Source organism: Palaemon carinicauda, chromosome 28, assembly GCF_036898095.1.
Source record: "Palaemon carinicauda isolate YSFRI2023 chromosome 28, ASM3689809v2, whole genome shotgun sequence".
Classification (NCBI taxonomy): domain Eukaryota; kingdom Metazoa; phylum Arthropoda; class Malacostraca; order Decapoda; family Palaemonidae; genus Palaemon; species Palaemon carinicauda.
The window spans coordinates 1,949,381-1,976,640 of NC_090752.1; the positions used below are offsets into that span (position 1 = coordinate 1,949,381).

At 37.7% G+C, this 27,260-nt stretch overlaps 1 protein-coding gene across 1 annotated transcript in view; it reads right to left on the reverse strand.

Annotated features, from left to right (window-relative positions):
* The window catches only part of raptor (regulatory associated protein of MTOR complex 1), a 69,163-nt gene that overhangs the window by 24,270 nt on the left and 17,633 nt on the right, over window positions 1-27,260 (reverse strand). Inside the window, exons 4-16 of the mRNA XM_068351721.1 lie at window positions 25,062-25,208; window positions 24,201-24,424; window positions 22,996-23,096; window positions 21,541-21,674; window positions 15,135-15,329; window positions 14,066-14,260; window positions 12,926-13,000; window positions 11,771-12,028; window positions 9,274-9,423; window positions 8,033-8,236; window positions 7,413-7,512; window positions 5,079-5,227; window positions 2,464-2,546 (exon numbers count right to left, since the gene is read on the reverse strand). Of these exons, the coding sequence (XP_068207822.1) occupies window positions 2,464-2,546; window positions 5,079-5,227; window positions 7,413-7,512; window positions 8,033-8,236; window positions 9,274-9,423; window positions 11,771-12,028; window positions 12,926-13,000; window positions 14,066-14,260; window positions 15,135-15,329; window positions 21,541-21,674; window positions 22,996-23,096; window positions 24,201-24,424; window positions 25,062-25,208 (2,015 nt within the window). The remainder of the gene's footprint in view (window positions 1-2,463; window positions 2,547-5,078; window positions 5,228-7,412; window positions 7,513-8,032; window positions 8,237-9,273; window positions 9,424-11,770; window positions 12,029-12,925; window positions 13,001-14,065; window positions 14,261-15,134; window positions 15,330-21,540; window positions 21,675-22,995; window positions 23,097-24,200; window positions 24,425-25,061; window positions 25,209-27,260) is intronic.

Here is a 27,260-nt window from a genome sequence, read left to right on the forward strand (position 1 = left end):
TGGATAAAGGAGAAGACTTGGGTTCCTCCACGTCTGATGAGGGGTCCAGGTGCGCAGCTTCCTCATCAGAAGCCTCATCACCAGAGTGTAGCGAAGCGAAAGGCAATGGAACAGTGGAATGCTGAACAGCAGAGTCTGAACAAGCGGGTGCATCAACGCCTGTGGTTTCATCCTCAAGTCTCTGTTGAGTAAAATCCTGAGGTTCAGGCTGCAAAGACTGGTCAGGAAGAGTAGAGGAAGGTAGGCGCATGGGTTGAGGTGGCTGACTCCTAGCATGAGTGTCTTGCCTCAAGAGTTGCGCTTGCTGTAAGGGAGGCGGATGCGCAGTAGCAAATTCCTGAGGAACGAGTTGAGGTTCCTGAGGTGAGAGCTGCGAGAGTTGAGGTAGTGGCTGCGCAGAACGCAGTTCTTGTCTCGCGAGTTGAGGTTCCTGAGGCGCAGGCCTGAGGAGTTGAGGCTCTCGCCTTGAGGAGGGTTGAGGTCGCTGCAGCGAGAGCTGAGGTGGTTGCCTCATGGATGGAAGAGGTTGTCGTACCTCAAGAGAATGCTGCCTCGCTGGTGGAACTGCAGGCGGAAGCGGAGGCAGAAAGGCGTAAGACTCCTGCTCCCATTGCTGAGGTTGTCTTAAGTAAGGCGGAGGTAGCTGCACACCGCTGGTAACTGGCAACTCAGTACGCGGTAAGGTATCCTGAGGAACCTCAACATCATACGCCTGGCAGACTGGACTGCGGCGAGGCGGAGCGATCGCAGGAGGAGGTTTAACCTTCTCAGACTGACACTCACGCATTAAGACCGCAAGCTGTGACTGCATGGACTGCAACAAAGTCATCTTGGGGTCGACAGACGCTAAGGTCTGCTGAGGTAAAGCCTGAACAGAGGATGAGGTCTGTTGTGGCAACACCTTACCTCTCTTAGGAGGTGTGCAGTCACCTGATGACAGCGGAGAGTCAGAGCTAAGCCAATGACTGCAACCAGGTTGTAGAGCTCTTGAGGTCTGGACTTTGCGTTTGAGAGGTCTAGAGACCTGAGTCCAACGTTTCCTCCCTGACAATTCTTCAGCAGACGAGTAAAAGACGGGCTCAATCATCTGCGGGTGGGAGTGACGGTCTCTGTTAGACACGCCCGCAACCACCGAGGATACTTCTGTGCGCCGATCAAGGCCTGCCGAACCCTTTTGCCCTTCGACATTGCTTCTCCCCTGGGCTTGGGAGCTTGCAAGAGGTCCCGGACTGGGAGGACGACTGGCACGCACAGAAGTACCCTCACGCACCACACTGACACTGACACTAGCACTTGGCACTGCACTGACACTAGTACTCGGCACAACACTGGCACTATCACCTCCCACTGCACTTTTGACCTTAAGCTCTTTGACTTCTGCCACAAGAGACTTATGGTCACTAACCACCGATTCCACTTTGTCTCCTAAGGCCTGAATGGCACGCAAAACAACTGACATATCAGGCTGAGCACAAATAGAAGGTTCGGGGGTAGCCACTACAGGGGGAGGAAAAGGTTGAGGATCGTGTGGTGAGGAAAAAAGAGAAGAGCGAGAAGAACTCCTCCTAACCCTCTCTCTCTCTAACTTAGTTGAATATTTTAAGAATCGCACAAATTCAAGTTCCGAAAGTCCGGCGCATTCCTCACATCGATCTTCCAACTGACAGGGTCTTTCCCTACAGTCAGAACAAGCGGTGTGAGGATCAACCGAGGCCTTCGGAACACGCCTATTACAAGACCTACATCGTCTATGGGGTGGGGCTTGTGAAAGGTCAGACATCTGAATCAAAGAGTTAGTCAAGGGGGATTCCAAATCAAGCAAAAAGATCGTTAACCATTAATCAAAAAACCAAATAAAAGCTATCTAAGCTAATTATGAAGGTATCCAGTATAGCGAAAGCTGAAATCTTGAAGAAATACTTCACCAAAAGCCGTGAACAATACTTCAAAATCATAAGCGTATCCCAGAACGTCTTGCCGGAAGCACGACAGAGGAAAAAGTGAGGTGGCGTCAACAACAAGTACTGTAGTACCTGGCCACAGGTGGCGCTGGTGAGTACACCCCCTTCTAGTATAGTGATAGCTGGCGTATCCCACCCGTAGAATTCTGTCGGGCAACGGAGTTGACAGCTACATGATTATCGGGTAAGTTTAATATTGAAAATTTAATAATTTCCAGCTTTTTACAATACAGTTAATCCCTGCAAGTTTCATTACTCTATAATTAAAAGTGTGGCCAGGAAACTGTTCACAAGCAAACACACAAACAAACACAAACAGGAGCGAAAACATATCCTTCTTCAAACTTCTTTGGCGTCGGTAATAATAATTTTTTAAAGCATTGAGTTATTCATGCATATAAGAATATATCTCTTAAAACATCAACTGAATGTTTGATATTTGTATATCCAATCTCCTCCATCATGCAAAGAACAGCAAAAGATTACAGTATATAATACTTACGCCAAAAACACTGGTTTATTTATTGGTGTCCCTGGAGCCGATTCAACTTTTTGTTCTACAATCTCTCTTGAACTTGTCATAGCCTGAAAATATTAAACAAACTTATTGTAATACTAGCATTCAACTACAATATAAGAAATTCTATAAGTCATTTGTATTTTCCCTAGCCATAAAAACCTCTTTTGAAATAAGGAAAGTCTTCAGCAGAGCTGCAATAGCTGATGAAATCGTTAATGACGCAGTTAACAGTAAATGGTGTGCACAGGTGAGTAGCACCGTCTATCCGCCTGTTAAAGACTCTTCACTTTTGACCGGCTCAGGACTCAGAGGGGTGGTTGAGGTAGGAAATCTAACTTTAAAGGAATCAGGCTTCTATAGCTAGGAAAAATACTACACTGCTCTTGAAATTTGTTATTTGTTCCTACACATTTTATCCTTTAAAATAAGTTCCTTATTAGAGATATGAAGTTCACCAATCCCTCAGGCTCTGCAAGCAATGAAGTCAAGGTCTGAGTAACTATGACCTATGAAGCTCCACCAATGGGAGAAATGACACAGGATTCTCTTACAGGAACTACAACAATAGGGAACACTGTCAAAGGGGGAAAAATCAGCCACATTCACTGGTAATTGTAACACAATCACAGGGGCTAGGATGACAAGAACAGAGAGTAAAGCGGGTGTACACGGTTGAATGGTTCATCAAACACAGTTGTCAAACCTGCCTACCAAACGGTTCGAAGAGGTGGAGTCAGTCACAAATGCATAAGGTTAGTGGACAATAAAGCTCCGCCCACAAAAGTAAGGGAAGAACCGACTTTCTTTGAACCGTTTGACGCATATGTTCTACAACCAAGTACCCCGTTCACACGTTTGAACATCACTTCAAACACTCGTCTGTCGAATCGCGTTCAACAAACCGTTCAAACATGTAAACCCCGCTTAAGAGAGCCATGGGCCCTAGGTAAAGGCAAAGGGGTAATGAGCACTGGGGCTACACGCACAGCTTTTAACTGCCCAGGGAATACTTACAACTTTAAGTTTCAGCCCTACAACGACCAGTGCAAGATCTTATTTTGCCCTTTGGCATCGACAAAGCCATAACAACAAGTGCAGGAGCTTTCTTTACAACTCTTTTTGGCTTCACATGCACTACAGGGTCACTGGCATTTGCATCACATCAGCAATATCTGCAGTCACCAAGGAGTTCAATGGCATTAGGGATACTGGGGGTGAGGTACCCTACGCTTTGAGCTCCCCTAAAAAAGACATCGAGGGCCTACCTGCTAGACCTAAGGAAGGCTTGCATGACCTGAGGAAGACTCGACATTAGCAAGAAAGAGCTACCAACAAATTTCGGAGTGCTGCAGTCATCTCACACTACACCAAAAATGAAAAAATTTCCTGATATAGATCTGAGTTCTCCATAGTCCTGAAGCTTGCTCCATGGGAACAAGCCAGGCCTGTATACCCAGAAGCTTCAACAAACAGCAAACTCAATGAGGAGTGCAAAGGGCTAAACAGTCTCTCCAGCATTGTCGTGGGTATTGCTAAGAAGGATGGCATAGAACACTTGAACTTCTCCCACCTCAAAGAATATGCCCACCTTAACAGTAGGCCATGATCTACACTCATCAAAATGGGGGTAATTACAAAAATCATGCGTCCAAAGTGCAAATGAGCGGATCTATTGTCGCTTTAGCCATACACCGATGCAGCATGCAACCCAAACTCATATCTTGCTTCCTTTCATTATTGATATGAAGCCAATATTAACCATTTGTACTTAAAGAGCATGAGAAAGAGATTAAACAGCCTTGGATAGAACACAACAGTATGAATATACTCATTGCAGTTGAAGACAAAAGTGGCCTTTGACAAGAGTGGGCAGATCTACTCGCCCGCACTCATCATCTGTGGTTAATTACCTCATTAACAATTTAAACGACCATTCCACCTCTGCTGAAGACATTCCCTATTCTAAAGAACAAAAGGTTTGTATATGTATAGGAATAAATGAACATTAAACCTTTTTCCTTTGGTAAATCATAAAATTAAGTTACAGATGTTCAGCAAAAAAAAAAAAATAAAAAAGTGCAGATTTGAGTCACTGAGTCAGGACAGTCCAATAAAAGGCATCTTTCCCTGGGACTTCTAATCCTACATTGATATCAGTAATGAAGAACTGTATTTCAATTAAGAACACCAATTAACTATTGTATTGGTAGTATAGGCTTATATAAAATGAAAAGGTATGCTTAAGAGCTACAATATAAACAGGAAAACTTCCACACACAATAATCCTATATATTATTCTTATTCGCACACTTACATAATATCAAATCAATATTAATACTCATTAAAATTCACCTGGTTTAGTGTTCAATACAAAATTTCCTGAATTAAGGAGCACCATCAACAGGCAGCTTTACGTTCATAACTAGAGATATCTTATTTAAAAAAGCTCAAGATATAGAACTAAAGCACTTTGAAATACAAACAATCAAATAAAATTCTAATACAAAACTGATTCAGAATAATGCCAATATATACAGTACTAATTTTTATAATTCTAAAAAAGCAAACCATAATAAACATACAAAAATAAACCATACCTTATTTCTGACATATTCCACAACAACTCTGGCTAATTTAGCAACTCCCGGGAAAGGGTCGTGTTCGAGCGCCAGGAGGGTCAGCCACAACTTGGAATACATTCCGCTATAAGACAAACTGCTGACTCCAGAGAAAGCATTACTTACACCTGCAAAATATTTAGAGAAAAAAAAACAATGAGATAATGTCATGTAATAATTAAGATTTTATAACCCCGAGTGTTTAATTTTAAGCAAACATTGATATTTCTTAATCAATAAGTGAGAATAATTCAGGTTCTACTTATACTGTATAAGACTAAAGTGATTACAAGTTTATTTGGTGTTAGGATTGGTTACCTTTTAAACTATTCACATGTGACGGTTAAATCTATTAATTTAGATTATTAGTTACCCATCTCTTTTCTTCACTATCCCACTTCCATTGGAATGTGGGGATCAGCAATATGAACACCAGTTGAGTTTCATAAAAATTATTATAAAACCGATCCCCTTCTCCCTGATCAGTGACACTAATGATCAGGATTTAAACTTTGAGGAATGAAAAGTAGGAAGTAATAGGTTGTATCCTATGGAGTGAAGAAAGCTCTGGGTGATAGGAGGATAGATGTGAGAGAGGCAAGAGAGCGTGCTAGAAATAGGAATGAATGGCGAGCGATTGTGACGCAGTTCCGGTAGGCCCTGCTGCTGCCTCTGATGCCTTAGATGACCGCGGAGGTAGCAGCAGTAGGGGATTCAGCATTATGAAGCTTCATCTGTGGTGGATAATGTGGGAGGGTGGGCTGTGGCCCCCTAGCAGTACCAGCTGAACCCGGTTGAGTCCCTTGTTAGGCTGGGAGGAACGTAGAGAGTAGAGGTCCCCTTTTTTGTTTTGTTTCATTGTTGATGACGGCTACCCCCAAAAATTGTGGGAAGGGCCTTGGTATATGTATGTATGTATCCTCGACTAACTTACCATCAACTTCCACATGGTGTGGTTGATTTCAAAGGGGGAGGCACTTTACAAGGGGAGAGAATTGGCAACTTTGTATGTTTATGAACCATCATATGGACATATAAAGAGACTAGAAGACAATCCAATAAGAAATAAGATAGATAAGGGACTACCAGGTAGAAGGTTATCATCAGCACCACCATCATCTCCTCCTACGCCTATTGACGCAAGGAGCCTCGGTTATATTTCGCTAGTCGTCTCTACCTTGAGCTTTAAAATAAATACTTCTCCATTCATTATCTACTTCTCGCTTCATAGTCCCCAGCCATGTAAGCCTGGGTTTTGTAACTCTTCTAGTGCCTTGTGGAGCCCAGTTAAAAGTTTGGTGAACTAATCTCTCTTGGGGAGTGAAGAGCATGCCCAAACCATCTCCATCTATCCCTCACCATGATCTTATCCATATGTGGCCCTAGTCTCTCTTTTAGTTTCATTTTTAATCCTGTCCAGCCAATTAACTCCCAATATTCTTCTGAGGGCTTTGTTCTCAAATCTACAAAATCTGTTGGAAATCATTTCATTGTCATACCACAACTCATGTCCATACAGTAACACAGGTCTCACTAAACTGATATATAAAAGGTTAGGTAGATCAAAATTGCGATGGATTGACTGCGTGAAAAGAGATATGCACTGGACTGAAGGCAATGGAGGAATATGTTGAAGATCCATTACAGCTACCCAAAATAGTGACAGGGTTGTAGAGAAAGAAGAGAACGGGCAATTTTTGGGAAGATGTCGACACGGCTCCGAGAAGAAGCAATAGGAACATTAGGCGAGTATAAAAGTAATGAAATTCATCATTAAAATTCTATTATTACACTGCTCTGTACCACAGGTCCATCGTTTCATTTATAGAAAAAAAAAAATTGAAGCATTCCAAGAATGTTATAGATGTAAAGATCCAGGTCTAGGAAGAATGTAAAATTATTCAATTAATTCTGAAAACATACAGTAAATTATAAGTACAAGCATTCGTTGACTTACGACCTCATTTAGTTACAACTGATTGGTTGTGTTTTTTACCGATTTTTAACACTATATAGTATCATTTCTCATTTTTCAATGCTAAATTTCACGTTTTCGTCTTGTTCTTCAGCGATGTTTAAGACTGTAAAGTATCATTTCTCATATCTCTAATGCTAGATTTCACATTTTGACTTGTGTTCATTAACATTATGCTGCATTTGGAAATTTCCAACACTACATTTATTGTTTTTATGAATTTCGTAACCACACGTCATCACCAAACGCAGTCGTGGTTGTGGTCGTAAAGTTGATCAGTTGTAAGTAGCATAGGTCGTAAGTCGACGATAAGACAATAAATATGTAAACCACCATACCTAAATTAGATATTGAATGAGTTGACGCTGTTCTTCTTACACCCAGTGGTGACATGTGACCAAAGTCCAATATTGACATATCTGGGCTAGATCCTAAGGCCTGAAATAAAATGTATTCATTTGATTTTTATCAAAATAATTGCTTAATTTTCCTTAAATATTATTATGCATAATACTGAAGTCAATCTAAGTTTGCAAATGCATGCATGTACAGAATGTTCATGAAGTAACTACAGTAAATACTTTCTTTTCATAATCATTGGGTATGCTGTGCATCTAAACTTTAAAAGCTGCTCATGAATGGCAGAGGCAAGGGACAGTGACATTACCCTTGCAAGAAGGACAATGCCCTAGACACTGACAGTATATACATATGATCAGCACCCAAGCCCCTCTCCACCCAAGCTAGGAACAAGGAGGGCCAGGCAATGGCTGCTGATAACTCAGCAGATAGGCTTATACGCTCCCCGAAACCTCCATCCTTAGCTTACTAAGATGGAGAGATTGCAGCTACCAAAGGAGCTAACAAGTTTCAGCGGGACTCGAACCCCAGTCTGGCGTTCACCAGCCAGGGACGTTACCACATCGGCCTCCACAACCCTAAGGAGAGAGTTACTTACCTGTCCGGGAGAGGTAACTTGTTTTGAACTTTGCCGTCCCAAGACGTTCCTCATGCTACTCGACGGTGACATTATGCTGTCCGTTGAAGAGGCAAGGGATACTGGAGACATGTCTGCATTATCATTTTGGAAATATTGTCGGGCAACTGTTACGAAGGCGCTTTCATACATCAAAATAAGTAGCTGAAGAGCAACAACTAGTTCCTGAAAATATTAATATGTGACGTAACGAGTAATTATGGTAGAATATTTCTGAACATTTTTTTACTTGGTATCATTTTTGTATCATAAGTTTAAGAATATTTTGCGCTACAAATAATTTTATTTGTTATTGTAAAATAGTTTAACAAGACTAAGGAGTAACAGTTCTAGACTTTCATTGGGTCAGTTTTAGACTTTCACTGGGCCATCGAACATATTTTTTATTCTATAACATTTCTAGACTTAAATTGAGGTTGTCAAACAAATGTGTTCTTCTATAACATTTCTAGACTTTCATAAGGGTCATCCAATAGACTTGTTATTCTATAACATCTCTAGACTTTCATAGGGGTCGTCCAACAGACTTGTTACTCTATAACATTTTTAAGACTTTCATAAGGGTCGTCCAACATTCTTGTTACTCTAAAACATTTCTAGACTTTCATATGGATCGTCCAACACATTTGTTGCTCTCTGAGTGATATTTGAGCCATGTACAGTTCAAGAAATTTTGAATGATGGATGGCAAGATCTTCACTCATCATAATGATTACTAGAGTTTAAAACAAAATGGCAGACAGGTATACTGTAAACCAAAATGGAGAAGACTTCTGGTATCAATCCTCTCCAAGTTTTATGCTTTAAGTGACATTCAATCCTTTCTCTACTACCATAATCTTATTTCTTTATTATTTATTAGATAGCTTGCCCTGTTTTTACTGTACAACACCATGGAATTTGCATAAAATATGCTCAACAGACACTACTAGATCACCAACGCCGCTTGTAATCCGTAAGATGCAGCCTACCTCGGTAACAACTACTAGTGATTATTTATTGTACTTCTAAGTCTAATTTGTCTACATCTGTTACATGAATATACAGTATTATACACGAAAAATTAAGAATACTTTAAAATTCTAAAATACTGTTAAATATACAGTATTGCACTTGAAAAATTAAGAATACTTTCTAATTTCTAAAATGCTTAAGATAATTTTCTAAAAATACAGTTTACAATACAGTACCCTAACACTTACCTCTCGAACCAATGGAGAACCATCATAAGAAACATTATTTGCTAACATTATGGCTATAGTGTGATCTATGGCACGGGCGTGATCTGTTCTCTCACCATTCGCTAAGCTGCTTATGAAGGTACCGAGGGAAAAAACTGCAGCTGCACGTACCTGAAATGAAGATATGAAAAAGCACATATTATTGATATATGGATAGATGGAATTTGGGAAATATGGGGTGGCAAAACCTGGGAGGCTATTTAGGACTGAAGTCGGCAGATGTACTGTGAAGGGACAGTTAGGAAAACAGAAGGAATGTGATAATAAGAAAGCTATAAAGCTGGGGGATAGAGAACACACATTAATGATTAATAACTTATCTTTTGTAAAGGGCCCTTCGTTAATATGCTAAAAACAACACAAGATGAACATTTGAAGGCTAGTTAATCCTTACTTAATAGAATACGTGTATTTACGTAGACATGAGCTCTCACAGTGGTTCAAGCCGACATTCATTTACGTATGTGCAGTCTCCATGAACCAAGAGGCATAAAATCCCATTCTTTTGATCTATATGACAACATGAATTAATCTACTAACTCACTATCCCATATTCTGACTCTCCTTCAGAAAAGGTTTTCAAGTACCACCTGAATGTGTTGAGGTAGTTTGGCCATGTTGAGAGAATGGAAAATGGCTGTCTGCTAAAGAAGGTGATGAATGCAAGAGTTGATTGGAGAAGCACAGGAGGAAGGCCAAGGTTTGAGTGGATGGATGGAGTGAAGAAAGCTCTGGGTGATAGAAGGATAGATGTGAAAGGCAAGAGTGCGTGCTAGAAATAGGAATGAATGGCGAGCGATTGTGACGTAGTTCCAGTAGGCCCTGCTGCTTCCTCCAGTGCCTTAGATGACCGCGGAGGTAGCAGCCGTAGGGGATTCAGCGTTATGAAGCTTCATCTGTGGAGGATAACGGGGGAGGGTGGGCCGTGGCACCCTAGCAGTAACAGCCGAATTCGGTTGAGTTCCTTGTCAGGCTGGGAGGAACGTAGAGAGGAGAGGCTTCCCCCCCTTTTTGTTTTTTTCTTTTGTTTGATGTCGGCTACCCTCCAAAACTGGGGGAAGTGCTGGGGGAAGTGCCTCGGTATATGTATGTATGTATGTACTAGTTACCTCTTGTCTTACACCCTGAAGCATCCAAACTTGGTCTGACTGGTCTGTCGTCTGCATGTTTGTACAGACTACATTATGTCATTCAGATATTGACTAATATTATCCAGATGATGTTGAAGAGGATCTTATGAATTAGGTGAAAGTAAGAGATAACAGCCTTATTTCCCGATAGAGGAAACTGTATGAAACTGCCTACGAGGAGACAAATACACATGAGACAGAGGGTAATAAAAGTTGCCATCATGGGTGGTTTCCTTTTGAATTTCTAAATATACCACCTTCCTACTATTTTAGCTTAATTTTCTTTGGTTTGATTAACAGAGAGTTATGGGTGTATTATATTTACTGAGAAACAATCTTGATTTATTTAATTTTATATATCTTTAAAATCAGATGAATCAATTTGTTGAGAGACAAGGAGTTTTCTTAAAAGCTAAATCTTGTATCATCTCATGATATTTGGTATTTGTTTGATCATAAGAATAATTGGTGTTTACTGTACTGTAAATATCTTTTCCTCAACGGAATTACAAAATTAAAGATTTTAAAGATAAAAGTAATTTGAATTTTTCGAAACTATACGTTGTCAAAATATATGGTCATTATCAAAATTGGGATGCAAGCATTTGGCCATGTAAACTTCTAAAAAAAACTTACTGTTGCAGCCCTTGTTCATTGCTTTTCATATACTCATTCATTTCCTTATTCCCTTTCCTAACTGGGCTATTTTTCCTCGTTGGAGACCTTGAGCTTATAGCATCCTGCTTTTCCAACAAGGATTGTAGTTTAGCTAGTAATAATAATAATAATAATAATAATATGATCATACTTCAGTATTCAGTAAAGTGATACTTCTTGAATAAACCAGCAGCTACCTTAAACCATATATTATTAAGGGATTTTGACAAAGGAAAAATCTATTTCTGGGCTCAACCTGTGTCACTCCATGAATGCTCCTTAAAGCACCATTTCAAAGGTATAAATACTGCTAAATATACCAGAGAAAAAAGTTGCAAGGAATGCCAGGAATATACCCAGCTCGCTCACCCTTATAGGGTGTCGATATAAAAACTGGGGCGAGTGAAACCACCACCAGAGGTCCCTTTCCAATAAGATTCTCCCTCCTCAACATCCCCCGTTACTACGAGGTGTCGTTCTCTACAGCTACTGCCCCCCCCCCAACACTACCACTACCCATCCTTCTCCCTTCATTCCTTCTAAGCACCCGTGAACGTTCGGACGTGTTTTTCGTAGCTCTGTGTTATTTTGTGTTTTTGAAGATGTCAGGCATTTTGGAGATCCCTGCTCCCAAGTTAAGTATTATATTTGTCTGCACTATCAACACTCACCTCGGGTACATGATCTGTCAGCAGGGTATAAAGTTTTTCGTGGGCATTGTCCCTCGTAGCTGCCCATCTCGCGTCGGGATGGTGGTGCCACGTACGACCCAAACAGATCGTGGCCCACTGTCTGAGTGGGGCGTGAGAGTCGGTCACTTGCTCAAGGCAAAGAGGCATTAGTGATCCCTGCAATGTTACACGCTGACCTTCTGGATACTCCCAGACGATGACACCCAAAACAAAAGCTGCCATTGTACGGTGCTCAGGCTGTAAACAAGAAAAACATTCTAGTAAAAAAAAAATCATGTCCAAATTACAGAAAAACTTTTGAAAGCAATAGTTAAGTATTATAAGGAAAACTTTTGAAAGCAGAAAACTTTTGAAAACAGAAAACTTTTGAAAGCAAAGGTTAAGTATTACCGGGAAAACTTTTGAAAACAGAAAACTTTTGAAAGCAAAGGTTAAGTATTACCGGGAAAACTTTTGAAAACAAAGGTTAATCATAAGAAAAACTTTTGAGGAAAGTTGATTATTATAAGAAAATTTTTTGAAAAAAGGTTAATAATTATAAGGAATACTTTTGAAAATAAAAGTTAATTATTATACGAAAAACTTTTGACAACAAAGGTTTATTATTTTAGGAAAAATTTTTGAAAACAAAGGTTAATTATCATAAGAAATAAGAACAACTTTCAAAAACGAAGGTTAATTATCTAAATAAATATCAATTAAAAACTAAATTACACATATCAATGTGTTAACCCTTTTACCCCCAGACTATTTGGAAATTTCCAACCCTTAACCCCGAGGGGTTATTTTTTTTCAAGCACATTTTGCAGTATATTTTTTCTAAATTGCCCTAACAGCCTTAATTTTCGTCATAGAGAGGTCAGGTTGGTCTCATTCTCTCGGAAAATGCCTGAAGTTTCTCAAAAAATTATCAAAAATATGCAAAAAAAATTTAAATAGCAATTTTTTGCAAGGACGTACAGGTACGTCCATGGGGATAGAGGGATGAGTTTTGTGAAACGTACCAGTACAGTATGTCCTTTGGGGGTAAAAGGGTTAAATAACACGACAAAGGTTTACTTCACATTCACATAAACTATTCATAATAAAAATTTCACAATAAAAATGAAATGATTAATAAGTAAATCTACTTACTGGCATAGAAGTATCACCCAGCACTTGTAAAAAATATTTATAGCCATTCTCACGCACAAGATCTGCCTTGCAGCCCTGAAGGTAAAAAGATGATAATCTTAGAACATCGGAGGCTAAAGCTAAGAAAATATATGATTATATTTCCACTTTCTATTTTCAAAATATCCACTAGTTAAAAAATTAGGAAATATCAATTAAAATATTTTAATTTTTTATTTACTGTATATACCATGGCCTTCCACTGTCTTGGGTTAGCGTTCTCTTGCTTGTGCGTACACTCAGGCACACTATTCTATCTAATTTCTCTTCCATTTGTTTTGTTAAATTATTTATAGTTTATATATGAAATACTTATTTTAATGTTGTTACTGTTCTTAAAATATTTTATTTTTCCTTATTTCCTTTCCTCATTGGGCTATTTTCCCTGTTGAGGCCCCTGGCCTTATAGCATCCTGCTTTTCCAACTAGGGTTGTAGCTTAGCAATTAATAATAATAATAATAATAATAATAATAATAATAATAATAATAATAATAATAACAATAATATATACTGATTCAAATTGTGAAATACAGTACAGTACTGTAAATCATTGTCAAAAATTATGAAACAAATATTTCTGGAATTTTGTTATTTTATTGTAGAGCAATAAAACCGCAGTTTCAAATACAGTAATGAAAGTTCCATCCTGTTCGTAATACTAGGCATGAAGTTAATTTTAATGGTCAGGCTTTCATCATGAGGCTCAGTATTACACAGTATTCTAGAAGTTTTATTACAGCTATGACCCAGTTGTGGAATGGTCTTCCTAATCAGGTAGTTGAATCAATTGAACTTCAAAAGTTCAAACTTGCAGCAATTTTTATGTTGAGCAGGCTGACATAAGTCTTTATATAGTTTATATATGAAATATCTGTTTTGATGTTGCTACAGTTTTAAAATATTTCATTTTAATTGTTCTTTACTTCTCAGATCGTTTATTTATTTCCTTATTTCCTTTCCTCACTGGGCTATTTTTCCCTATTGGAGCCCTTGGGCTTATAGCATCCTGCTTTTCCAACTAGGGGTGTAGCTTAACTAGTAATAATAATAATAATAAAAAGAAAAATACACTATACCAAACAATAAACAAAATACTTACCGGATCAACAGCTAGGATTTTGGCCCATAGAAAGACTAACAGCGGGCGAAGTTCTCGGGCCGAGGATTGCAACAGACGTAGAACGTAAGGAAATATCCCGACTGATAGAACCAAATTAACAGCCCAAGGACCCAATGCAAGGAAGCTCCCCAACAACTCCAAAGCTCGTGGACGGTGAACTTGACTCAGGAGAACCTGTAATGAAAAAAAAACGAACTTACAGAAATCCAAATATTGTATCACCATATTTCAGTTTACCAATAATTCCTTCAAACATGATATAGGAGACGGTCCTCAAAGTATAAACATTCGACTTTCATACATTCGGAGATATGAACATAAACTGAAATCATAAATTCCAGATATTGTATCTAAAGTTAATAATGAAATAATCATCCCCTCCTACGCCTATTGACGCAAAGGGCCTCAGTTAGATTTCGCCAGTCATCTCTATCTTGAGCTTTTCATTATATACTTCCTCATTCATCATCTCCCACTTGATGTTTTATAGCCCTCAGGCATAAAGGCCTGGGTCTTCCAACTCTTCTATTGCCTTTTGGAGCCCAGTTGAAAGTTTGGTGAGCTAATCTCTCTTGGAGAGTGCAAAGAGCATGCCCAAACCATCTCCATCTACCCCTCATTATGATATCCACATGTGGCACTCAAGTAATCTCTTATAGTTTCATTTCTAATATTCCAAACATTCTTACATAATGAAATACTGTCACATAATTTAATACAGTAAGCAAGATGACATTTGCAATATGCAACGGGACTTTTTGTTGGCTTTTGCATCTAAAGATCATAGACATGGAGTTAGATGAAGCCTATACTAGGCAAAAATTTAACCGCATTCAACTTACAAAAAGATTCTTGGAACCTATTATGTTTGTAAGTCTTTCTGTTTATACATACATATACCAAGGCACTTCCCCCAATTTTGGGGGGTAGCCGACATCAACAAATGAAACAAAACAAAAAGGTGACCTCTACTCTCTACGTTCCTCCCAGCCTGACAGGGGACTCAACCGAGTTCAGGTGGTTTATATCTAAAGAAAAAGGCTATTACCTGAAGTACTATCGGAAGCTGTTCAGGAGGATGCCTCTGCTCGTGGCCGAGATTTAGCCACACTTGGAAAGCCGTTAGCTGCTCTTCAAAAAACGGAGAATGCACGTGGGAATAGAGGTCTTCTGATCGAAGGGCAGTCGGCAGCTGGCTCAGACACAACTCGAGGGCAAGATCCCATGCGTCCCACATTGGGTGCTGTTGAAAAGAAGGTATATCTAGATTAAGAAAATTTACACAAAATGAAAATAAACAAAAATATAGTCATGTAAAAAATCAAAGTGAGAAAAGGTTGAGGCCTGTATCACTAACATTTAACCCTTTTACCCCCAGACTATTTGGAAATTTCCAACCCTTAACCCCCAGGGGGTTATTTTTCCCAGCGCATTTTGCGGTATATTTTTTTTTTAAATTGCTCTAACAGCCTTAATTTTTGTCATAGAGAGGTCAGGTTGGTCTCATTCTCTTGGAAAATGCCTGAATTTTCTCAAAAAATTATCAAAAATATGAAAAAAAAAAAAATTTTATAGCATTTTTTTGAAAGGACGTACCGGTACGTCCATGGGGGTAAAGGGATGGCTTTTGTGAAACGTACCAGTACGTCCTTTGGGGGTAAAAGGGTTAATTGCAAAAATTCTCTAAATTCAGTCTTGGGTACTTTTAGCGAATTTCTATTATGGTAATTCCTCACCTATTGTTCCCGCAGTACATCACAGATTTATACATAAATTACATGTAAATCTATAGTACAGACTCCTCTTTAAATAGTGCGTTTCTGAAGGCATATAAGTTTTTTCAGATTCTAATTCATTTTGTTAAAAATAGTCATCTTTGAGTCTAAAAATCAATACTGTAATTCATAACGAACTAAAGAATCTCCCCTATATTATAAACAAGTTTCTCTCTCTCTCTCTCTCTCGCACTCCTCCCCTCCGTCACCTTCTTCATTTTCGTGGACCTGAAAAATCCAATTTAAATTGACAATAAATAAAAGTTACCAATTATCCTTTATCACCACATCCCAAATAACCTGCACATAAAAGTTGAAGAATATCCCATAAAAAAAAATAAATAAATAAATAAATAAATTAAAAAAAAATAAACAAATCATTCTCTAAACTAAAAAAAATAAACTAAATATCTGTATGTATCTCATGGTTTTTCATAGCCGATATTTTTCTGTAAATATTTCTGTGTGTTAAGTAAATTTGAACCTGATATTTTAGAGAATATGAGGGACAAGAGTCAGGAAGTTTGAAAGAAGTTTTAATTAGTATTTGGTTGGAACCTAACCAGGTTCAAGGACTCACCTCAGAATGGCGATGGGGCTTCCTGAACCCCTTTAAGGTGCCATACATATATAGACAGATTAACGAGAAGTGGAATCATCAAACAGACAGATTAACAAGAAGTGGAATTATCAAATAGAAATTTTAAAAATAAGTGGAATCATCAAATAACTCCAAGTTCATCCTTTAACATTTGAACCAGATGAGATCAAAGGACCTCAATGGATGTCTATAGGCCAGTGAGTCAGGGCTCTTGTGGATAAAATTATTGGACAAAACTGAACTGCTATCTACAAGTTTTTGCCATGTGAATAGCTTCCAATTGTATAACTTAATGCTAAAAATGTGAAAAAGACCTAGACCTTGTCAGGATATCTCAAGTTAGAGTAGTTCCAGTTATGAAGGGCCAATGTATACCCTTTTAGTCACTTGTCTTTGCCAGAGGGATATGGTATTCTTGTAACATGGACTCGATTGCAACTTGCTTTAGACATGTGGATGTACACTTGTAAGGAACTAACACTACAAAGTACAGGTTACCATATTGTAAGGGAGAGTCTTAATATCTGGATTTTAGTTACAAAAATCAAAAGACAAGCCTACTGATAGAGGGATAGGCCTACTCAAAGCAAGGAGGATATCAAAAGGCCTAGAAAGGGACTGACCTTCAGACAGAAAACTACTATATGTGCCACGGATCAAAAAGGAAATGCTCCCTTCTCCCATTTTTAAAAGAACTCACACTAACTTCTTTTGGGATAACATTCCCAATAATCGCAGATTATAGTGGACACATCTGTATCTATTCAACTCTCCCATAGAACAGAGATAATTACAGCAAGAGCATTCCTAGGATTACTAGTTGGGAGAAGTTAAGTGGTAGGTTAAAAAGTTGATGATCACATTCCTGTAGGAGGTGGGAAAGGACAGGATATCTCTTCCCAGGGTTGAAACACTGAGTTATTGACTGTTATCTTACTGACTTTGGACACAATAGACTATTCTAATCAGAAGACAAACACATAAAATGACATTCTCTTCTGTTTTTTTAAACAGAAGAGAACCCTCAACTGTAGAAAAATAAAGAGAAAATTCAGCCAGAATCTTTGATGTTAGTCATTCATAAGGTCTACGCACGCCGTGTAATCCTCTCCCACTGTTTTAAAATGATGACATTATTATTATTATTATTACTAGCCAAGCTACAACCCTCGGAAAAGCAAGATGCTATAAGCCCAAGGGCTCCAACAGGGAAAAATAGCCCAGTGAGGAAAGAAAATAAGGAAATAAATAAATGAAAACTAACAATAAATCATTCTAAAAACAGTAACTACTTCAAAAAAGATCTATCATAAATAAACTATAATAAGACTTATGTCAGCTTATTCAACATAAAAACATTTGCTGCAACTTTGAACTTTTAAAGTTCTACTGATTCAACTACCCGATTAGGAAGATCATTCCCCAACTTGAAGGAATGAAAAGATTTGTCAAGCAAACCTCACTTATTTGTTGGTACATAAGAGAATGGAAAGTGGCTGTCTGCTAAAGAAGGTGATGAATGCAAGAGTTGATGGGAGAAGTACAAGAGGAAGGCCAAGGTTTGGGTGGATGGATGGTGTGAAGAAAGCTCTGGGTGATAGGAGGATAGATGTGAGAGAGGCAAGAGAGCGTGCTAGAAATAGGAATGAATGGCGAGCGATTGTGACGCAGTTCTGGTAGGCCCTGCTGCTTCCTGCGGTGCCTTAGATGACCGCGGAGGTAGCAGCAGTAGGGGACTCAGGAGTATGAAGCTTCATCTGTGGTGGAAAATGTGGGAGGTTGGGCTGTGGCACCCTAGCAGTACCAGCTGAACTCAGCTGAGTCCCTGGTTAGGCTGGAGGAACGTAGAGAGTAGGGGTCCCCTTTTTTGTTTTGTTTCTTCTTGATGTCGGCTACCCCCAAAAATTGGGGGAAGTGCCTTGGTATATGGATATGGATGGACATAAGAAAAAATTGTCCTTAGCAAACAAATAAAACCTGGTTTGAACAAGAGAGAGCACAGCAAAGTGTTTATCCCTTGGATATATGATCAGAGAAATTCTAATGTAAAATTGAGAAAAAAATAATCTTTTGAATACAAAGAAGTGAATACTAACCAAATCAAAATGCAAAGAGAATACCAAAGCATTGATAAAAATTATATACAGAACCAACAGTCTAACACTAAAAACTGAAACAAGTACTATACTATTTGTAGACTTGCAGTAAGCAAAATGAGGAAAAATAATATAAGATGAAAGTACTACATCACATAATGAGTTGACTTCAACACTTCTAATGAGCTAACGTAAAAACTAAGCAATATAAATGAAGAAGACTACGCATGAAAGATGCACTACAGTAGATGTAAATGGTAAAGTTATTCTGGAGGCTTGTCGACTTGTAAAAGTCACACGGCAACAATAGCATGACCAGATCAATGTAGATCACCCAGCAGCTATTAGTATAGTTGGGGACATTTGTTTAAAGTTGTTCACGAATACGACAGGAGATTAACTTTGACAGATAAGGCAACTAATGACTAATGAGTTGCATTGCCCAATACAAATTCAGTGTGGACAGAAAAATTATGATATGAGTACTAAAAGAGTTAGAAGACTCACTCCTACATAGCTGAGGACTATGAAGCGTGAAGTAAATGATGAGCGAAGAAGTATTCAATTAAAAGCTCAAGATAGAGGCGACTGGCAAAATCTAACCGAGGCCCTTTGCGTCAATAGGCGTAGGAGGAGATGATGATGATGAAGATGCTACTCGGATACTCAAGGCTTCAATAGTAGAGATTACTATTTACAAAATACCATAGGCAGTTTGAGTGTTATTAAAAGCAATTTCCACCTTCTGTTATTTTTGAATAACACAAACTATCTGATTTGACCAATGATCTGGTTTTTGGAGCCTTTTAATATGCGCCCCGAGACTAGAAAATAAGCTCCCACAAGACATTCAAAAGACTGAAGATAATAAGGCTTTCAAAAAGAAACTGGAGACTTTCTTGTTCTCAAAGTGCTTCGATAATATGGATCTGACAATAAAACGAGCAACATGCAGTGTGAAATGTTGAATGCTTTTGAACGAACATGATAAAATGACTGTGGAGGTCCTGTAGAGAGTAGAGTTCCCATGCTGTATAAGACCAGAAAAGCAGCCCTTAAAGTAAGTAAGCAAGCCCATTCAGACTTCCGAGCTAACACATGTAGCCTGCATCCACTCTTTCGGCTGATCACACATAATTGCATGCAAATATGCTAATAAAACAACACAAATGCAAGACAATGAGTTTAGAGAATCAATACACATCTCTAAATGTACAGAAACTCTGTTTTAAGCACCCAAGTTACATTGGACTTACTCTTAAAATTTAACACAAAATATCTTTTTCATAATGATTTTTCTTTTGTACTCACTAAATGATTATGCAAACAAAATTCAGTATGCAGATGAAAAAATTAAGTTTTGCTACATATTTAAGACCAGCAAATCAAACACAGAGATGTTCAAACTAAACTAAAGGTTAAGCCTTGCTCATTAAATGTGCTAGAAATTTAGAGCAAAAAGAAAAACTGGCAACTCATCTCTTGTAAGATTTTTGGCCTCCCAATTCTTAGTCTTAAAACTTTACTTCTTGATGTCTAATTATTAATTTCTTTATTGTCATATACATTAATTTTAGCTCATCTAAATATGTTCACTTTGTTTTTTACTCTTTAGACAAAATAATAAAACATACTGCTCAATGGAATCTTGCCAGACAGTGTCACTGCCTTCTGATTGCCCGAAAGAACACATGCACATTATAAAAAGAAAAATATAAAAGAAAAACTTTATGAATATAATATTCTATAACTATTAAGCCAGCATCTTACAAATACAAAAGATCCTCAACTTACAAACTTAATATATTCCAAGAAGCTGTTTTTGAATTGTTCACAAGTCAAACTTTGTTAAATTTTGGCTTATGGTAGGCCTACCCTGAATTCTATGCCTATGATTCCCAGCTAAAGAAGTCAACAAATAGTCAGGTTTCATATGAAATAGATATCATGTTATTACAAATGTTGATTTGCTTACTTTATTAAATGATATAATAAAGGGATTTTGACAAAGAAAAAATCTATTTCTGGGCGAGGAACCTGTGTCGCCCAGTGAAATTCTCCTTAAAGCACCATTTCAAAGGTATAAATAATGCTAAATATACCAGAGAAAAAAGTTGCATTGAATGCCAGGAATATACCCAGCTCGCTCACCCCTAAAGGGTGTCGGTATTAAAACTGGGGCGAGTGATACCACTACCAGAGGGCCCTTTCCAATTAGACTTCTCCCTCCTCAAAATCCCCCGTTACTACGAGGTGTCGTTCACTACAGCTACTGCCCCCCTCCCCCCCACACCACCACTACATATCCTTCTCCCATCATTTCTTGTTATCACCTGAGAACGTTCGGACGTGTTTTTCGTAGCTCTGTGTTATTTTGTGTTTTTAAAGATGTCAGGCCTTTTGGAGATCCCTGCTCCCAAGTTGAATATTATATTTGTCTGTTTGGGATTTCTAGGGTTTCACAGAGCGACACAGGTTGAGCCCAGAAAATATTGTTTTATTAACCCTTCTACCCCCAGGCTATTTGGAACTTTCCAGCCCTTAACCCCCAGGGGTTATTTTTTTTCAAGCACATTTTGCAGTATATTTTTTTAAAATGGCTCTAACAGCCTTAATTTTCATCATAGAGAGGTCAGGTTGGTCTCATTCTCTTGGAAAATGCCTGAAGTTTCTCAAAAAGTTATCAAAATTATGAAACAAAATGTAAATAGCAGTTTTTTGCAAGGACGTACCGGTACGTCCATGAGGGTAAAGGGATGAGTTTTGTGAAACGTACCAGTATGTCCTTTGGGGGTAAAAGGGTTAATGTTTCTTTTTCTAATCTTTGTTAATTTCTGTTGGATTTGAGTTTGTATCTCTGAAAATTTGTAAATCGAATGTTTGCAACCTGAGGATCTTCTGTCCCCAGAGCGCTATAAAAATACTTGAAAAAAAAATTATCATTAGCACCAATACAAAACAGAAACCGACAGAAAAATTCACCTGGTGGGTCTGAGGTAATTCCGGAGATGACACGGGAGTACAGTCGTAAGACCTCATGATACGCTGCGCTAACAAAAAGTTGCGGAACAGGCTGGCGACTAGAAGATCTTGTCGAAATAACTTTTGAAAGAGATCTGAAAGAGAAGACTCACCATATCAGAAGCTGATCCAGTTTCCTCTACAGTAAATGATTATAATTACAGTTACTTTGAAATATAAGATACTATTAATATTATTTATAAAATTTAAAAAAAACAATAATTCATTACAATTACACATTTACAATTTCTTTGATCAGTATTTTTCAAGAATTTGAAGAAAGAAGTTTAACTATTTTCTGTGAGTTATATTTATACAGTATAATAATTTGTAATACAATTCCTTATTGTTTATTTTTATAAAAATACAGCAATTATTTTTTCATACAATTTTTTTTTACAAAGCAAACTCTACAAAAGAAATTTCATGGCATGCACTTGAATGAATAACCAATAGATTATTTCTTATTATTCAAATTCATAAACTGGACACACATCCTAATTCTGGAAACAGTTTCACAGATATACTGTGCATAGCACTTTTGGTCACTTACAGCCTGGAGAAAAGCTTTGTTGTTTTGGCATTAACACTTTGAGTGCACAACAATTATGAAAAAATTAGGCCCTCAGGCCCCAAGTCCTTTACAGGGCCAATTTACTTAACTGATCTTAGCATAAAAACTATTAGAGATGGGACTTACTTTTAATAATGCGTAAATGAATAAAATTAATTTCACTGATATATAAATTTACTTATTTTGTAAAATTTTCCTATGCGCAAATGATGAGAGAAAATCTGGTAATAATTAGATGTAAAATACGCCCAATGGCATCGAAGGTAGTAAAAATATCCAGACGTAGAATACGTTCAATGGCACTCAAAAGCGTTGAACAAAACAATCCCATTGGAACGTAGTTTGCAAACTGAATAAGATGACCCATATCAAGTTAGTATATGTAGCGAAACTAATAGTTAGTGACGACCTGATTTGGAAGACTTCCCAAGTAGTAATTATATTTATCAAAGTCAAAAACATTGTTATGGTGCATCACCACTACAATTAACAGTTTATGCTCAACAGGAAAAAAATAAATCTGGCAAGACAAGGCTTCTCTTATCTAACAGCAATATAAATAAGGAAATGAAGGTGATATAACTGATACTGCTGTAACACCAATTACTTTGAAAGACCCCATTAAGAATAAACAATAACCATAAAGTAATAAGAATTCTAAAATTATAATTTCTAGAGATTCACATAAACTTTCTGTAAACCTTGTCATTGGTGAAAATTATCTAAATATAGTAAATACACGAAAGCCATGATCCTCCATGCAGGAAAAACTTTCCACTAGTCTCTCAGAAAATGCATTTTCAGTGTTTGTATAAAAATTCATAAAGATAACTCCTCCTTACCTCTTGGCAGAGTATTCCATGCTATCGTATCCGTGATTGCTGTAAAGATCCAGTTCAGCTCACCGAGCATTGTTCTCCGGTCGTTGAGCTGGCCCGGAATCCTAGAAATGTCAGTACACTACTATAGTTTAAAATAAACATCACAATTTTATTATTTTTCTCCACAGATATAGAACCTAGGAATCAACAACCGTGGAATTTATAACTTCAAATGTTCTAGGAAAACTTTGTAACATCAGTTCCCTATTTCATAATACAGTTGGTTTAATAATCTGATATTTACAAATTCTTCGCAATATAAAAGAAGGACATGAAGAAATACTAGAAAACCAATTAGAACTTGTATTTACTCATATTCAGTTACTCGTAAACCAAGGTATTACTGTATATCACTGCTTATATTTCGCTGGTATAAGAATTGTCAGGGATGTTCAGAAAATTAGCAATATCTTTATCTCATTTGAAAAGGAAAATTAGCTAAGGTTTCAGTCTTCCTACACAGGTCTTGAATGCCTAGGTTGTCTCACAAGTGCACAGAATTGTAGCTTCGATTTCCCTCTCTAAGGCCTAGAATAATTTGGTACTATTCTGAAATGTCCCTGCTACTTCTAGGGCAAGGATATTCTCCCAAGTGGGTCCTGGATGATCAACTTTTCTAAGACATTATTCTGCATTTCAATAATGTTTTTAATCAATGCTGTGTAGGAACCTCCCAACATGCATCCTAAGCGATCAAAATACCGATGACAGTTGCCTCTGCTTGACTCAACTTCTGCAAGACTGCGGTCTTTCATCAAAGCACCCGAATATATATGCCTTTAGAGTAAACATCTACAGTATGGTTTAGCTACTAACCCTTTTACCCCAATGGACGTATTGGTACGTTTCACAAAACTCATCCCTTTACCCCCATGGACGTACCGGTACGTCGTTACAAAAAAACTGCTATTTACATTTTTAGCATAATTTTGATAACTTTATGAGAAACTTCAGGCATTTTCCAAAATAATAAGACCAACCTAACCTCTCTATGACAAAAATTAAGGCTGTTAGAGCAATTTAAAAACAATATATTGCAAAATAAGTTTGAAAAAGAAAATGCCTGGGGGCAAAGGGTTGGAAAGTTCCAAATAGCTTGGGGGTAAAAGGGTTAAAAAACCTCTCTCTCTCACAATGAATTTACAAACACAAAAAATTCTCCTTACTTATCAACTATATCCAAAGTAAGTCCATTTAGTAGTTTGCCTTTGTTCTGAAGGAGATACCATCTGACAGCCATGTTGATCGGCGTGGTCAGGCAAGCCGTGAAAACATCCGCAGGTAAATCGGGGTTCATCGGAAGGACTTCCTTTGCCCCGCAGGCTCCGAGCTGAATGCACTGCCTGAAGGTGGCTGGCACTGGACTGTTGCTTCCACTGCTGCCTTTCAACTGCGTTAAAAGAATTTAATATTAATTATGCTTTATGTATACATACAAAGATAGCATCTGTTTCAAATGGACCAAGCAGTATCAATCAACTGCATTGTTTATAAGAATTTAAATATTTAGTGTTTTATATATATATACAAAGACAGCATCCATGTTTCAAATAGACCAAGTAGTGCTAATAAAAAAAATATACCAATTGTTTTCTCAAATTCAATCACAAAAGTATCAAAATCTTTCCTTTAGTAAGGGAATATGGACTGGAATTTCTTGTATACTACTGTACAATACATTCAATTTACTAGTGCTGACAGAATCAAAAGGATTCCCAAAGCATAGCAACAACAAAGGACTAATCTAGAACATAAGTAGATTCAATTTAATAGCAGTAGGGGATTCAGCAGTATGAAGCTTCATCTGTGGTGGAAAATGTGGGAGGGTGGGCTGTGGCACCCTAGCAGTACCAGCTGAACTCGGTTGAGTCCCTTGTTAGGCTGGAGGAACGTAGAGAGTAGAGGTCCCCTTTTTGTTTTCGTTTCATTTGTTGATGTCGGCTACCCCCCAAAATTGGGGGAAGTGCCTTGGTATATGTATGTATGTATGTACTGTATAAGTAAAACTACAGGAAAATCAAACTTACTTTCATCTCTTCTTCATGTTGCTCGGCAAACTGCTCAAATAGCTTTACTATTATAGCTGCATTTGAACAATCGTAGACGTAAATAGATGGCGCTCCCATCCACGCTTGCAGTTCATATATGGACAGAGGGATGTACTGAGTGAAACTCTGAAATAGAAAAAAAAACTTTGTAAATTTCAAAACAATTATGTAATTATAATATTTGTTTGCATAAAAGATTTCACATCACTGGAATGCACTATGATGTGTGAGGCACAAGATGAGTGAATGAATAGCCTTTAATACAGTTCTAGAAAAAGGCAACAACAGATGCTAGCTATATTCATAATCTAATCTACACACTTAACCCTTTCACCCCCGGGGTATTTGGAAATTTCCAACCCTTACCCCCCGGGGGTTATTTTTTCCCCAGAACATTTTGCAGTATATTTTTTTAAATTGCTCCAACAGCCTTAATTTGTCATAGAGAGGTCATGTTGGTCTCATTCTCTTGGAAAATGCCTGAATTTTCTCAAAAAATTATAAAAAAATATGAAAAACAAATTTTTATAGCATTTTTTTGCAAGGACGTACCAGTACGTCCATGGGGGTAGAGGGATGGCTTTTGTGAAACGTACCAGTACGTCCTTTGGGGGTAAAAGGGTTAACCCTTTTACCCCCAAAGGACGTACTGGTACATCTCACAAAACTCATCCCTTTACCCCCTTGGACGTACCGGTACACCCTTGCAAAAAACTGCTATTTAAATTTTTTTTAACATATTTTTGATAATTTTTTGAGAAACTTCAGGCATTTTCCAAGAGAATGAGACCAACCTGACCTCTCTAAGACGAAAATTAAGGCTGTTAGAGCAATTTGAAAAAAATATACTGCAAAATGTGCTTGAAAAAAAAATAACCCCTGGGGGTTAAGGGTTGGAAATTTCCAAATAGCCTGAGGGTAAAAGGGTTAATGTGAATGGCTGGCAGATTGTGAAAGTAAAATACTAACTATTAATGGTCCATATTTCCTGAACAATGTACCTAAATAAAAGCAGTGCTTGGAAGCATCATATCTTCTCAGAGCACCTTTTGAACAAAACTTTTTTCCTTCCTGATAATCATCTGTTGGGAACAGTGCCAAACATAGCAATGGTATCTTTTAACTTAAAATTTTTGGTTTATTTGATATTATTATTACAAGCTAAGCTATAACCCTAGTTGGAAAAGCAAGATACTATAAGCACAAGGGCTTCAACAGGGAAATATAACCCAGTGGCAAAAGGAAATAAATAAACTACGAGAAGAATAAACAATAAAATATTTAAAAAACAGTAACATTAAATTAGATCATTCACTTGTAAATCACAGTTAAAAAAAAACACACGAGGAAAAGAAAAAAGATAGAACAGCATGTCCGAGTGTAGGCTACCCCCAAGCAAGAGAACTCTAATCCAAGACAGTGGAAGGCTATGGTAGAGAGGCTATGACTAAATTGGAGTCAAGCAGACACAAATACCGAGATACATTATTTCACTGAAATATTACAACAGAGTTTTATTGAATGATTCACGAGGGAATATATGAGGAAACTAGGAATATCGAAGTCTCATACGTTTGCCTTGAATGTTCATCAAGAGATAGCCCAAGTTCTACTGTTACTGGTAATACTCTGGGGAGACGGAAGATTCCTCACAAGTCATACATCATAACAACTTTTAAATAAAAAAATAGCTTAACCAGACCACTGACCTAAGATTGAACTCATAGGAATGAAAGAGCATCTGTTTTTTTTAAGTAAAGAAACGTCTAAGCAACCTTTTGTTGATATTGTAATGACATCCATTAAGGAGTGCTTTAAATGGGGAACAGTCTTCAGGAAAACTAGTTATATGGTTCCACTCCAAACTTATCAGCAGCTGTACCTGATGAGAGTGCCACATGGTGACCAATAAAGAAGAAAGCTACGAGGATAATTTGCATTGTTAAGTTGCGATGTAAATGTGACCGAGGACCGCATTTTCTGATATAGTGGTTACTGTATGACCCTTTATCTGATGGTAGAATGCTTTCATTCACAAACTGAATGACTACCTTCCACTCAAGAGCAACAGATGTGTAAACTTTTCTTTGCTGCTCAACAATCTTTGATATTATTTGTTAACAACACAACAATAAACTGAAAGAGATTAGAAAATGAATAACAGGTAGTACAGTGCTA